The sequence below is a fragment of the Molossus molossus genome, unplaced genomic scaffold (assembly GCF_014108415.1).
Source record: "Molossus molossus isolate mMolMol1 unplaced genomic scaffold, mMolMol1.p scaffold_m16_p_5, whole genome shotgun sequence".
NCBI classification, from domain to species: Eukaryota; Metazoa; Chordata; class Mammalia; order Chiroptera; family Molossidae; genus Molossus; species Molossus molossus.
The window spans coordinates 73,601,733-73,615,959 of NW_023425388.1; the positions used below are offsets into that span (position 1 = coordinate 73,601,733).

A 14,227-nucleotide genomic window follows, 5' to 3' on the forward strand; every position below is an offset into this window, starting at 1 on the left:
GAAGTGTGGGTGACCTGCCACGCCCACAGCACGTGTGAGCATGGTAAACTGGCCTAAGAACCGTGGGGTCTCACTAGGTCCCCCCAGGGGCCTCGCCTCTCCCTGCCACAGCCTTTGTTTCTCTTTGGAGTTGGCCTCACCCCAGTCCCTTCCCTTGGCCAACCTGCCTGATCTTGTCTTTTTCCTTCCTCGCTTCCCAGATGGTCACTGTTTACTTTTCCCCTTGAGAGGAACCTGACAGTCACATTCCTGGAAATATTGAATGGCTGAAATACGTCACAGGCTTGCTCTGGAAAGTGGATGTGGGGTCATAGGTGTCTCCAGAAGAAATGTCTAAGAGGAAAAGTACAGTCTCCAGAGGAGCACAGACTGGCTCACGCAGCCCCCCGGGGCCAGAGGCAGAGTCCGACCTGGGAAAGGTCTCTGGGGCTGCTGGCTGAGCTCAGGCCTCAGAAGCAATGCCCAATATCACACTCCCAACCTCATAAACCTCTTAAACATTTTCTCCCCCTCCTGCCCCCTCCCTTGCCTGCATTTGAAAGAGCTGGCAACCACAGAATTTCCAGAGGGAGCTCGGAAAATCCAGTCCAGTCACCAGGGCAGCCTGGCCACCGCATGTCATGCAGGGTAGACTTCCCTTCCCACCGATTTACACAGGAGGGGCCATCGGCTTTTTTCTTCTTTCTAAAATCCTTGTACAGGGTGCCAGCCCTTCCCTCCTCACATGCATGCTGTCTGCCTGGCCCACAGACACACTATTTATTCAGACGATCTGAGAGGAAGCTGATTCAATCACAAGACTTTCCCAGGGAGCTGAAGTCTAGCCTTCTGAACGTCACTCTTTCTATTCACTGTGGGGCGATAAAAGCTTTAAGAACTGCTTAATACAACTTTCTGCATTCTTAGGCTGAGATGAGTCTACTCTCACCTCCTGTCATCAAGAAATAAGTGTCATCATAATAAACGCCCACTCTCGTGCTGAAGTCCCGAGTGCTTTACACCTCTGTGTTCCACTCTCCTGGCCCACGCGGTCTGCCTGCACCGCGCCTGGCATGACCGCGTCCCCTTCTGCTGGCCTTGTGCGCATTCCACTTACTTCTCTTATGAAACCATGGTGTTTCATGAAGGTTACAGCTATCCCTCAGAGATGTTGCACGTTGGGTTCCAGACCAGCACAATAAAGAGACAATCGCAATAAAGCGAGTCAAAATCCTTCTGCTAGTGAAGGGTTTGCCTTTGATTTGTAAAAAATGCAATATCCATGCAGCACAATAAAAGGCAGTAGGCCTGTGCTCATGACATTATGAAGTGGAGTGTGGGGCTTAGCTTGTAGGTGAACTACAACAAGAAAACATTAAGCAGTCCTCATCTTTATAGTCTAATTATTTTTTTCCATGATTTTCCCCCAGCTACTTGGTCTGATCATGGAGGGCAGGGACTCTAACCGCCACAGAACATGAAACATCACCTGCACAGAAATCAACCCCAACAAGCTGTCCCCAGTCTGGGTCACAGGTTTACCATCACAACTGTCTTCTTGACTTGTTCGACTTACCATAGAGCGAGAAGGACTCTGGACCAAGCCCCAGAGTCTCACAGCCAGACAGCCTCTGATCATGGAAGTCCTGTATCAAAACGCCCAGCACCAACTCCTCACTCATCATATACTTCATAAAGTTGTCATCTCCTGATGGAACCCCAAACTGCAGGTGGTAGGTTATTGTGGCATTTTCCCCTCTGAAAGGCAAATTAAACAGAGAGAGTCAAACATCACAGAATTGCATTGCAACTTCCAAAATTGGTTTCAGCAATAACACTTATTTTAGTTCAGAAAGTTCTTTCAAATATAAAATAGCAAAGACTGTGCTGGTCTACAAGAATCCTTTTCGATAGGTCCAGTACAAAAAATTCAGATGATCCTCGCCTCCTCTTTCCGCCTAGAATGCATCCCTTCAGAGTCCACTAAGAGAGCCCAGTGAAGGGAGATGTGACCCAGCTACCGTCAAGGAAGATCCAAGGGCTGGCACCTGGTCTGCGCCAACACCAGCCTTTGACCCCCAAGGCAGGACAGGAAAGCCCTGTTTCTCCTCTGGTATTTCCTTCTCCAAGTGCTCACGCTACACCCTTTCCCCTGTCCCAACAAGTACAAAAGTCAAAGCTATTCACTTTAGTCAGTTCATTATTGTTTAAAGTAGGGTCCAAAGCTCCCTGCCATCAGGGGTGCAGAACTCCTGGGCCCCCACCGACCACCCTGTGCCTGTACCAGCAGCAAATGATACCTCCCGGTGTGTCCCCAAATTAAGAAACTTGCTGTGTCCCATTCCTACTCCCACGATTGCTGGCTTTGCAGCTCTCAGGAAGGGGACCCAAGGAAAAGGAGGGCTCACCTCCCCAAAACATATTTTTCCCATTGCCAAAATAAAAATAATCCTAGGGCTATTCTCAGTTAATGAGTGAATTAGATAACTTGTTAAATGTTACGTCAATGTTTAGGTTTTCCACAATTATCCTCCTATTACTTTCAAGATCCAGATCAGGAGCAAGCAAAAAAAAAAATACTTAAGAGGTGGCCACACCTGGGATTCTCACCCTAAGGCGTTTATAGACACATCAGTACCAGTGGTGAACTCTGCCCTGCTAAGGACAGGCAAAGAGCTCCCTCGTGTGGCCAGAGGTCACAGAGGACAATACCTTTACATTAACGAGGCTGACCACAGTTTATAAACTCTTAAGACAGCCAAGAAACAGTTCCAAGGCCGCCACTACAGACAGGTTGAGAAACGTACTTTCAGACTCTAAGCCAGCAAATCTAGTTTGCAGGTGTTCCCTGCACTTTGCATTCTAATGATCACTAAGGATGGTCACATCTTGACACACAGCCACCCGGCACTCCATGGACAAGGGCTGAGGTTGGCTTGGGGGAAGGACCAGCGGCTGACTTTCAGAAGACCAGGCCAGACACTGAACGAGAGGACTGCTCTGTCTAATGCAGCCCGGCTGGCCCCATCATCCCACCACGCCAGGTTGTGGGGTGAATTTACATAAGGCTGAATTCTGAGGGGAGAAGAGGAGTTTTCAGGGAAGCAGAAAACCCTGTGAGCTTTGCCTCCTCTGCCCACCACCTGAGTGGCCGGCAGCTGACGAACCAATGGGCATTTCCCAGGTTCCTGCTGTGGGGCCAGGACTGAGTCAGGATCCCCCTGGACACAGATGTCTGCCAGGCATGTGGCTGTCGCCTGCTCACAGGCAGCAAGGGCAGTTTGGGAGGCCACAGCTTTCGTTCCTCAATTCAACACTGCTGAAACTCTGCCTAAACTTTAAAAATAAAACAAAATTGTTTCCCAGACAGAATTTCTTTATCCAAAATACTAAAACCCTTGGGTTTTTCTTTCCAATAACTTTTAAAGGTAGATTCTCTAAGAGTAAGTCTTCATATTTCTACCCATGTTTTACTCATTTCTTTCTGATGGGTTTTTCCCCTTGTCGACCCCACCCCATAATGCAATCCCACCTCTTCTGAGCCCATAGTAGGAGGCTACATTCTTGGAAAAGCCCTTCAGGCTGGGGACATCATCCTTCTATTAACTCTGTCTCCATCTCTGAGTTGCAAGTTGGGGCAAGTGCACGGAGGAAACCATGTCGGGTCTGGTTATGCATTTCTCCCTTCCACTGGTGTTTTAATATGAGCGGTCTGTGATTACAATGAGTAATGTCAAAAAAGTCACCTGACTCAGCCATAAAAAAGAATGGAATCTTAGTCTGGCTGGCTGAGCGTCGACCCATGCACCAAGAGGTCGCCGGTTTGATTCCTGGTTCAATTCCCGGCCAAGACATATGCCCAGGTTGTGGGTCTGATCCCCAGTGGGGGGCATGCAGGAAGTGGCCAATCGGTGTTCTCTCTCATCAATGTTTCTATCTCTCTCTCCCTCTCACTTCCTCTCTCTGTAAAATCAATAAAGGAAAAAAAAAATTTTTTTTAATGGAATCTTATTTGCGACAGCATGGATGGACCAACGGTATTATGCTAAGTGAAATAAGTACATCAGAGAAAGACAAATACCACGTGATTTTATTTATATGTAGAATCTAAAAAACAAAGTTGAAACAGATTCATAGATACAGAGAATGGACTGATGATTGCCAGATGGGAGGAGAGCTGGAGGACTAAGTGAAAAGTGAAGGGATTGAGAAGTACAGATTGGTAGTCACAAAATAGTTATGGGGATATAAAATACAGCATAGGGCTATATAGTCATGTTTGGTGCCAGGTGGGTACTGAAAATGCCAAGGGAGCACTTTATAAAGTATATGATTGTCTGACTACTATGCTGTATACCTGAAACTAATATAAAATAATGTTAGACATACACTGTAATTAAAAAATAAAGTTTAAAAGAAAGAAGTCACCATAAGGTAACATGTACATAGGAATCCATAAAGAAGGAGGATAGTGTTGCCAAGGCAACCTGCCACTGTATGCGTTTTCAGATGTCAGGTCCATTTTTGTCCCTCTCCAATGTGCTCTCACCTGATTTACATGCTTCCCTTCCCAGGTCTGTCCAGGTTAGGGCTTTGGGACTGTATGGTTAGACAGTGGAACCTCAAAGGAACATTGCCTTTGACGGTCACACTCCAGCAATATCCTTAGTAGATAATAGTAGACAATAAAGTTCAGTCAGGTAAATTTTGTCCTAACAATACATAAGGATAATTAAATGACTCTTCTATTCACATATGCCCTTTTATGGAAGTGTTTACTGGCATGGACAAAAACATTAAAGATTAGAGGAAATTTAAAAACAAAAAATATATGTGTGTGGGTGCATGTAGAGTATATGAAGTATGTACAGTAAATACACATATAGAAGAAATCACAGCAAACTGCTGATAGTTGTTCATTTTGCAGAAGAATGGAATTCACTGTGTGTATGGACTTCATTGCCATACACGGTGTCCAGGGGTAGGAGGCCAAGGTGGAGAACAGAAGGTAGACTTTCCCAGTAGTATATATCTTTACATTTTTCACATTATACAAGGAGCATGGACTCCTTTATTACTTGCGTTCCTCAAAATCACAAGCCAATATGTGGCTTTTATCATTTACATCACATCACTATCTGAGACCTAGTTCTTTTTCTTCCTTAGCTCATTTGCACATTTGCTGATAAACAGGAATGAGTGGCTCTTCCGCTCTTCTGTGTAACCTTGTTGAGCTATCTAATTAATCTGGGCTTCACTTTTCTCCTTCGTCAAAGAAGGGAGTTGAGCTCGTTGGGCTGGTTGGTGTCCAAATCCCCTCCCAGCACTTATACTCCACAATTCTACTGTTGGTTCCCTTCGTGCTTCGAGACTGGGAAGTCCTTCTAGGTAAACGGTGGTGTCGCTTTCCAGATCCTCCACATTCTTACCTGAAGTCCACTATTTCCACTGAAGTAAAATAACGACTCAGAGATGGGGATGAACTGTACACGTCTGTGAGCTGAAACAAACAGGAACAACCACGCACGTTACTGCCAGGTCTTATCGCATATCACCAGACAAAACAAAACTACCCCTAGACCAAGGAGATGCCAAACCAGCTAGAAATGACCTTATCCAGAGACTCTGGATCAAGAAGCAGAAAAGGGTGGGCCTAGCACCAACCAAAAGTCAGGCTCACACTCACTTAAAATAATCTTGTTTTAAAAGGATCAAGTGACCAGGCTGGGATTTTTAACGTCTCTTGTGCATTGCACTGACACTTTGTAGCCATAATAACCAATGGTCAGCAGCCTGAGCCCACATAGACCCCAAAGAACACTGGAAGGAAAGAACACCCAGTGGCTGAGAAGACGTCAGCACAGGCTGCTCAGGACCTGGCACATCACTGCACGAGGGCTCTCCTCTCCCTTCTCCAGAGCCTCACTGTGAGAAGAAACAGCCATGCTAAGCCATAGGTAGGGCACTTTTCCTGGAAAATGGGACCAAGCAGGGCTGGTGCATAACTGCAAAGATAATGGAGTTCTTATTTTAGGCATAAAATATTGCCATCTCAGAAAATAATGACACCTGTGTTCCCACTACCCAGGCTTCTTGTCTTCACATTTTACCACATTTAGTTCAACCTTTCACTCTAAGAAACAGAACAAAGTTGAAGCTACTCTTCCTACACACAATTCCGCCCCTCCCCACCCTGCTTAGTACTATCCATTGTCCTGAAGTGGGCATGTATCCTCCTCATGCATGTTTTTATAAACGTTAATATTTCCTGGTGTAATCACAGCAATACATAATCTGTGTTGTTATTACAATAAGATATGCTCTGTACTCTATGTAATCTTCTATGACTTGTTCCCCCCCCCACTCAAAATTGTGTTTGAGATTGACCTATAATAGTACGTCTAGATGAATGCCTTGCACGCTAACTCCTAACTCCTGCATAGATTCTACTAAATGATTGTGCCAACTTTCCCACCCCCCATACTGATGGTCATGTGCATTGTTTCCCATTTTCTCCTATTACATACTCGGCTGAAGTCACCCTTGACCATCTCTGTGGCTCTCTTCTCACACATGTGACGGTTTCCCTTGGGCACTGCTGAGAAATGGACGTGGTGGGTACACGAGTGGGCACATCTCCAGCTCAACTAAATCTTGCCCAGTTGCTCCTATTCTTACTGTTCTCCCAGGAATGTAAAAGTGGCCCACTTCCCCACAGACCTGTCCCCACTCAGTGTTACCAGATTTTTAGATTTTTGTCAGCCGGAGGGGTATGACATTGTGCTTTACATTGTTTCCATTTTCCTTAAGTACATGCATTGTTCTTGTGCATCGAGGCATGCAGGTTAACATGCCTCTGAAATGCCAGGAGTGTTCCTCATTTTCAGACCCACAAGGAAGCACATACATGATCTTGTTAACTATCCCGTAATTTAATCCAGAGATTCCCTGCTTTGCTCTCCCACTTCATGTAATCTTCCTGCCATTAACTCCTTAATTCCATAGGCATAGAAGAAAAATGCAGAACAGTTATTCTCGGGAGCATTTGAGACTGCTTCCTGGCATGATCAGTTCATCTCAAAGAAACTCATAACAACTCTCTGCAGATTTGGACACTCTTACGTCGACATGTTCCTTCCAACCTCTCTGTTCTCTCCTTCCCTTCCTTCCTTTATTAATCCTTAGGACCTAGCACTGTGTTTTGCACATACTAGGCTCTCAGAAAAAAAATTCAATTTAAAATTATGAGAGATGGAGTGCTTCACTAGATCACTTTTAGCATCCACTTGGAGGTTCTTTTTGGTGTCATAGTCCCCTGCTATAATAAGGACGTATTTACTTATTTGGGAGCTGTTAACCACACTATCTACTTTGGGCCCAAAGAAACAGGGGGCTCCTGACCCCTTGCTCTAGTGTCTCCCATACTGTGCCTATGAGGTGGGGTGCCGACTGAGCTAGGAGCCCAATGAGCTGATTACCAGAGTCGGGCACAGTGGCTAATTCAAAAACAGCTTCCAGAATAAGAAAAACATCCTCCCCTGGCCTATCAGAGGTGCCATGCTAACTCCTGAATGAAGTACATGACATGACTAGGGTGGCTTTAGCAGAGAAATGGCCCCACTCAGGCCATGAGATTTGAGAGGGGCTAGAAAAACTGTGTTCACAAAAGCAAGACAACAAAGCAAAAGAGGGGACATAGTATTCCAATATCCACTCCATTTACCTTCCATATCCAGAAACTTTTGAAATTGGCCTAAGTGGAAGAAAGGGGGCGGAGGGTGTCTCTCAACCTGAGAATAAAACAGTGATATCGCCAAGTCCCTCATCTTTGTTTCTGAACATAGTTGGATGGGAAGCTGTGGGGCAAGAGTCTTTTCACTTCACTGCATCTTACGTTTGTCATCTGAAAATCAGATATTTTTCTAAAAATCTTTTACAAGGTTCTTTCTGCGCTTCTCCTATGCACCTGTGGGTACACAGGGAGAGTGTGGTGATCCCCGTTGATCAGAGAAGTCACTGGCTCAGAGCCCTGTGGGCTTGGCTGGGGAAACACTGCCAGTCCCTTGGCCACTACACATGATGAGCCATGTCCGGCTCTGTGCAAGAGATACGGGTCTCAGGTGAATGATTAACATCCATTTCCCTTTGACGTAGAGTCCAGTCGGTAACAGGTGACAGGTGTGTTTTCTGATTCATTGCACTTCTGCTCATCACACACAAACCCCATCAATAAACAAGCAACCACGAGGAAAGCAAGAGGCTCTTCCCCCTGCAGCTCGCTCTGGGAGCAGCTGGAAGGAAAGCAGGAAAAGGGAACTGCAGGTGAGATGGAAACAAGGAAAAGGAGGAAGAAGAGGAACCTGGAATAATCTTCCCAGAGCACAAACTGCTGATCAAAGGAGCACTGGAGGTTATGCACTTGGGTGCTCAGAACTGACTCTGGGGTGATGGAGATGGAATCACCTCCTGCAGGGGCTTTGGGAGGAATCAGATGGAAGCCAGAGGAAGCGGACTCACCGCATTTGACCTATCACTGCAAAGAAGAGTGCAATGGACAGCAGGCTGGCCTTGCTTGGATTTTCCTATCGAAAACTTTTGGGTCTGGCTTTGAACCACCTGTCTTTGACAAGATGACCAGGACGGCCCCGACCAACCCCCACGGTCTGGCCGCAGAACACCCATATTTCACAAAGGGCTCCTTGTCCTGAACTTTCCACTCCATAAATCATGCCACATTCACCCACAGGGCCACCCAACCAGGAGCCTGGAATCACGCCCTCCCTTACTCTCACACCCAACCACCATGAATCCTACTGAGTGAGAAGACCTCTTAGCTCTCATTTGAATCTTCCTTCTCCCCCCGACTTTACCCTCGTTCAAGGCTTCCTCCTTGTCATCGGGACTACCGCAGTACCCCTAACAAAACTCCACCTCCAGTGTTTTTCCACCATTACACAGAAAGGCGAAAATGAAAGTTGACTACATCAACTTGCAGATTAAAACCTTTTAGTGCTTCACCAAAGAGTAGGAAAGGGAACATGACTTCCCTTCCTGTGCAGCCTCACCTCTGCAAGTCCCCACCACATAGCATGTGGAGCCATAGTACACTGGTATGCAGACCCCCTCCTGAGCATCACCTCCTTCAGGAGGCCTTCCAAGCCTCCATCTCCACCTCAGGTGGTCTAGACGCCCCTCCTCTATGGGTGTAAAACACACATTATGCATCTCAACAACAGAATCTATCGCATCATTTTTGCTGTCTATGTACTTGCTTCCTCTAATTGGGCTGTGAGCCCCCAGTAATGGCCTAGTTTGTGGCCCTGGCATTTGGCATGTTGTCTAGCACATCACGGACCCTCCATGAAACTATAAGTTAAATTAAATGTAAGAGCAGAGTGGAGAAGCAGAACACTATCCTCCTTCCAGGATGCATTTAGCTGGAGGTCAGGGCCCTTCCCTCTGGTTCTGCACGACATAAAATCAATTTGTAAGTGTCTGTTTCTGCCAAAATCCAGAGGAAAAAAATCTAAGTTTGAAGCTACCTCCTTTGTAGCTCTGTGCCCACTGTTGTAGCAGAATCCATATTCCAATGTTTAAACTCAGTAAACAGTGCATAAGTCCCATTACCCTTTGCGTGAGCAGGTGAGGCAATTCCTCTTCAGTAACACACTGCTCTGGAATCTGCAGCTTGACCAGGAATGTTTTATTTGATGATAACTCAAGTATTTCATTTTCATCTTCATCGATGTAAGTTACTAAAGAGAATAGAGGATGGAAATACAAGGTAAAAGTAAAGTAAACATGTGTATAAAATAATAAACTTATTGATTCCTTGGTTGCTATAGATTAAAAACAAACAAAACAGGGGGTAGAGGTAGAGCAGAGGGGGGAAAGGGAGGAAATGGGAGACATCTGTAATACTGTAAACAGTAAATTAAAAAATAAAATAAGGAAAACAAATAAAAACAAAACAAACCAAAACAATAAAAAAGGACCAATGTGCACTCATCAAGGATAAAGCCTGGCAAGAGCAAGCAGGTGTGAACAGAAATAACTTCCCCTCTTGGTAAAACCGAATAAAGACAGGGTCTTGCCTCCATCACGACAAAACAGTTTGTTTTATGCCATAAGAGGTCTCAAATTCCAGTGAATATGAACTGGGGAAAGGCCCAGGGGGATGGAATGGAAAGAACATGAATTTGTTAAACTGAAGCTACAGCTTAGCTACGTACATAAGTGTCAAGACAGGTGCTGGGAGACAGTCGGGGCAGGGGGGAGAACCACGGGTGACGGGGGACAGGAAGTGAGCACAAGGACTCATCAAGGACCAGAACAAAGCGGGACTCGAATATGAGCGTGTGAGCTCATGTCTTAAAATCTCCCAGGGAGACATGGATGGGCCTGAAGTCATCACTCAAGAACATGTCCCACAGCAGAAGAGAGTTGACACACTCTGTTTGCAGAAGGGAAACCAAACTGCACTCAGAGGCCCAGGGTAGGCAGCACTGACATTCCTGGGACAGGGAGTTCTGTGCTGCTGCTTGTGCTCTGAAGACTGAGCTAAGTGATTTTTATGCAGTTAGAGCAAAAGGAAAAACACACAAAGTCAGGTGCCAGGAGCTAGAAGCTGGCACTCACAGTACTAATTATGCTCCCAGCTCTGCCTTGGCCTCACCATCTGAGCCCACGCACAGACCACCTACCTCTCTGGCCCTGAGAAAGGTGTGGGTGGGCGGAACCAGGTGTTCAAGTGGCCCTAGACTTTTCTCTCAAATTTCATGCTTCAAACATAACACGATCAGCCTCTTTCAGGGGACTTTGAAAAGACCATAATGGAACCGATTCAGTGTTTCTGATGGAAAGGCAGGTGAAAAGAGGGAAGAATTCTGGTCCTTATTCCCTGGGGCAGTCTGGAAATGTGGGGCATGAGGAACAAGGGGACGTGCAGAGAAGAGCTGGCAGAGCGGCTGAGACTGCCAGCTGCTCAAGGCTGGCCCGCTGGCCCGCTGGCCTCTGGGAACTGGGATCGGAAAGGTTCCCACCATTCCCGATGAGAGTGGCTCTCTGTGCCCCAACTCTTTGTACAAACAAGGTGGCTTATGATGAACATCTTTCTTCTTGGGAGTCTGGAATTTTAGTATGTGCCAGGCAGAGACTGCCTATGTGACCAACCCCAGTAAAACCCTGGGCACGGAGTCTGTAATGAGCTTCCCTAGTGGAAAGATTTCAGAGGTTGTTGGCACAACTCATTGCTAGAGGAATTATGGGACTGCACCAGGAGAGGACTCTCAGAAGCTTGTTTCTTCTGCATTTCACTTTATATCCTGTTGCTGTAATGAATCACAGTCAACTCTACGACTGCATGCTGAGTCCTGTGAGTCCTCCCAGCAATCACTGAATCCAGGGGTGACCTTGGGGACCTAAACACAGGGAATTACCCTTGCATCTTTATTTGTTGTAAGTCATCACGTTTTGTCTGACAGTAGCAGAAGACTTGCAAAGTATAGAAAATTGTAGCAAAACAAGATACTAATAATTCTTTAATCAAAAGGGGTTTTCCCCATATTCTGTATTATATAGTTGAGGTCTTAATGAAAAGGTCATTTTTATCCTGCTTATGTTGTTTGTTGCTGTCACTGCTCATTTTTCTTCATTCTTTTGTTGTTGTTAACATACTGAAAGCCATTTCCCATGTGTCTGAAATTCCTCGCAAAGATTACTTTAATGGCTGCGCAATGTTCATAACTGGCTTGCTCATTTTCTTAAGTCTTTTAGTGTTTTCAGGTTTCCACTGCTATAAATAATGCTGCAAAGGATATCTTTGAGCTCTACACCCACTGTGTACATTTCCAAAGTTAACATCATTGCCTGGGAAAGGAAAAGTGGATGTCAGGGGATGGATACAGACTTTACATAACTGCAGAACTCAAGGACCCTGAGAAGAGATGCCACGTTCAAAAGTGATCTCTAATAATTATAGTTCTAATAACATATACTTACCTTGTATCATCGAATAATGAATCTGTCCCAAGACATGGCTAAATAGTGGTGTTTGTTAAAATAAGAACAATAACAATGGTTTTACCAGTCAGCAAAGGTTTTATGTAACTCATGAGATTTCATCTGGGCAGAACTTTCCATGTATAGAAAATATGTGTTTTCTTTGTTTAAAAAATGTGCTTAAAACACATAAAGTACATTGTAGGTACACAAAATCAGCTCTGTAAATGGAATATAAGAAATGAGCAGCAGAGGGAGGCCTTAAATGCCAGCGGTCTGCAGGGGGTAATAGAGGTTGTTATAATAGAGGGGGTAACTGTGTCCCAGGAAGGAGGTGGAGCTACATCTGGTGGTGATGGATAGGATGAGAGGGAACCAGGAGAGCGTGCAGGCAGAGAGGCCAGTAGGCAAAACTGGGAGAGAGAGATTTTGATTGACACCAGTGAGAAGAGCAAGGAAGGAAGAAAGGGAGGGAGGGAGGAAGAAAAGAAGAGATGGAGGGAAAAAAAGAGGAAGGAAGAGAAAAGAAAGTTCAGGAAAGTGGAATAGAGGTGACGTTAAAGGCAGTCAGACTTTGCCCTGGCCAATTTGGCTCAGTGGTTGAAGCACCGGCCCACAGACCAAAGAGTCAAGGGCTCAGTTCCGGTTAAGGGAACATACCTCAATTTCGGTTTGATCCCCAGCCCTGGTTAGGGTCGTATGGGAGCCAACCAATCAATGTGTCTCTCTCACATCGATGTTTCTATCTCTCTCTTTCTCCATCTCTCTTTCTCTCCCTCCATCCCTCCACTCTATCTGAAAATCCATGGAAATACATCCTCGGGTGAAGATTTTACAAAAAGGTAGCCAGATGTAGTTTGAATCTCAGCTCAGCTATTTATTACCCATGTGATCTGAGAAAGTCACTTAAAGGACCTCTGAAGCCATTTCTGCAACAGAAACATCAACACCTACATTGCAGGTGATGGCAAAGGCAAGAACCAACACCTATTCAGTATGTAGCGTGGTGCCTTGCAGTAACTGGGGAGTCAATGATGAAAGCTGCTATTAAGACACTACCTAGGAATGATTGATTAAAGTTGGTCATTACCTAGATATGGAAGAGAAGAAGAAATAAAAAATGTTCCAAAATATCGAGCTTAGGTATCAGGAAGAACAATAGAATAAAGCATTATGTACAGACATGCTGATAACACTTGTAGATATTTTCTCCTGCAATTCTCAAATCAACCTTATGAGTTAAACATTAATGTTTTTATTTTTAAATAAAGACATCAGGCTTAGATTAAAAGTATAATTTGTTCAGGTCAGTTGAGCTAGTAAGCAGTAGGGTTGAGTATATTTGCAGACTCAGATTCAGAAATCACTTATATTTTACCAGTGTGGAAACTGAGGCCAAGTGGGTTGAAGAATTTGCTTAAATTTTTACCCCTGAATGGTGGCAGAGCTGGAATAGACCCGGTCTCATGATCTGCTGTGAAACAACAAAGGGTGAGCTTACTGAAAGAGTGGATACCCATGAATTGTAGTTTCACATCAGGGGTAGTTACTTCCAGGTAGAGATGTCCAGCAAAAGTGTGACTAACAATTGGGAAAAGCGTTGGATGTAGATCTAGGAGTGACCTCCGAGAGGAAATGGCCGTTGACTGAGGAGCAAATTAACTCCTCAAGGGAAGGAATGAAGAATGTGAAAAGTAAGACAGCTGAATGAAAGCTTCATACACCACATGTGAAGGCCAAAGGCAAAAACAGCAGGAGACTGAAAGTCCAGGAGTTCTGTAGACCCAGAAGAATGCAATACAGTTAACAGAGCTGAAGGCTGCAAACAGATCAGGGAATGGGAGAGGCCATTCACTGTGATTCATGATCAAGCAATTGAGGAGACCTTGGGAAGGACAATTTGGGACCAAAGAATACAAGTGATTTAGGAATGCACAGGAGGCGAATATGAATGCAGGCCTCTCTTTCTAGAAGTTTGCCAGGGAAAGAAGAGAAAGAGAAAATAATACCTAGATGAAGGAGCAAGATTCTGGGAGAAGACTGCTTTGAAGGAGAGACGGTGCCAGCACATGTGAAGAGGCCCAAGTTGAGAAGAATCTGGGATGCTTAGAGAGAGAAATACCATTCTGAAGGCCCGCAGGTCAGAACAAGGTGGTGAGGATTCTATGGAGAGAAAAAGTGAAGGGGTCAGTCTTGGGAAGGTGGAGAAACATGCAACTTGAGGGAAATAACAGGTGAAAATGCAAAG

General features: G+C 45.2%; 1 protein-coding gene across 1 annotated transcript in view; it reads right to left on the reverse strand.

Annotated features, from left to right (window-relative positions):
• Positions 1–14,227, reverse strand: part of CUNH3orf52 (chromosome unknown C3orf52 homolog) — a 30,457-nt gene that overhangs the window by 3,898 nt on the left and 12,332 nt on the right. The window contains exons 3-5 of the mRNA XM_036243448.1: positions 9,607–9,734; positions 5,409–5,479; positions 1,556–1,737 (exon numbers count right to left, since the gene is read on the reverse strand). Of these exons, the coding sequence (XP_036099341.1) occupies positions 1,556–1,737; positions 5,409–5,479; positions 9,607–9,734 (381 nt within the window). The remainder of the gene's footprint in view (positions 1–1,555; positions 1,738–5,408; positions 5,480–9,606; positions 9,735–14,227) is intronic.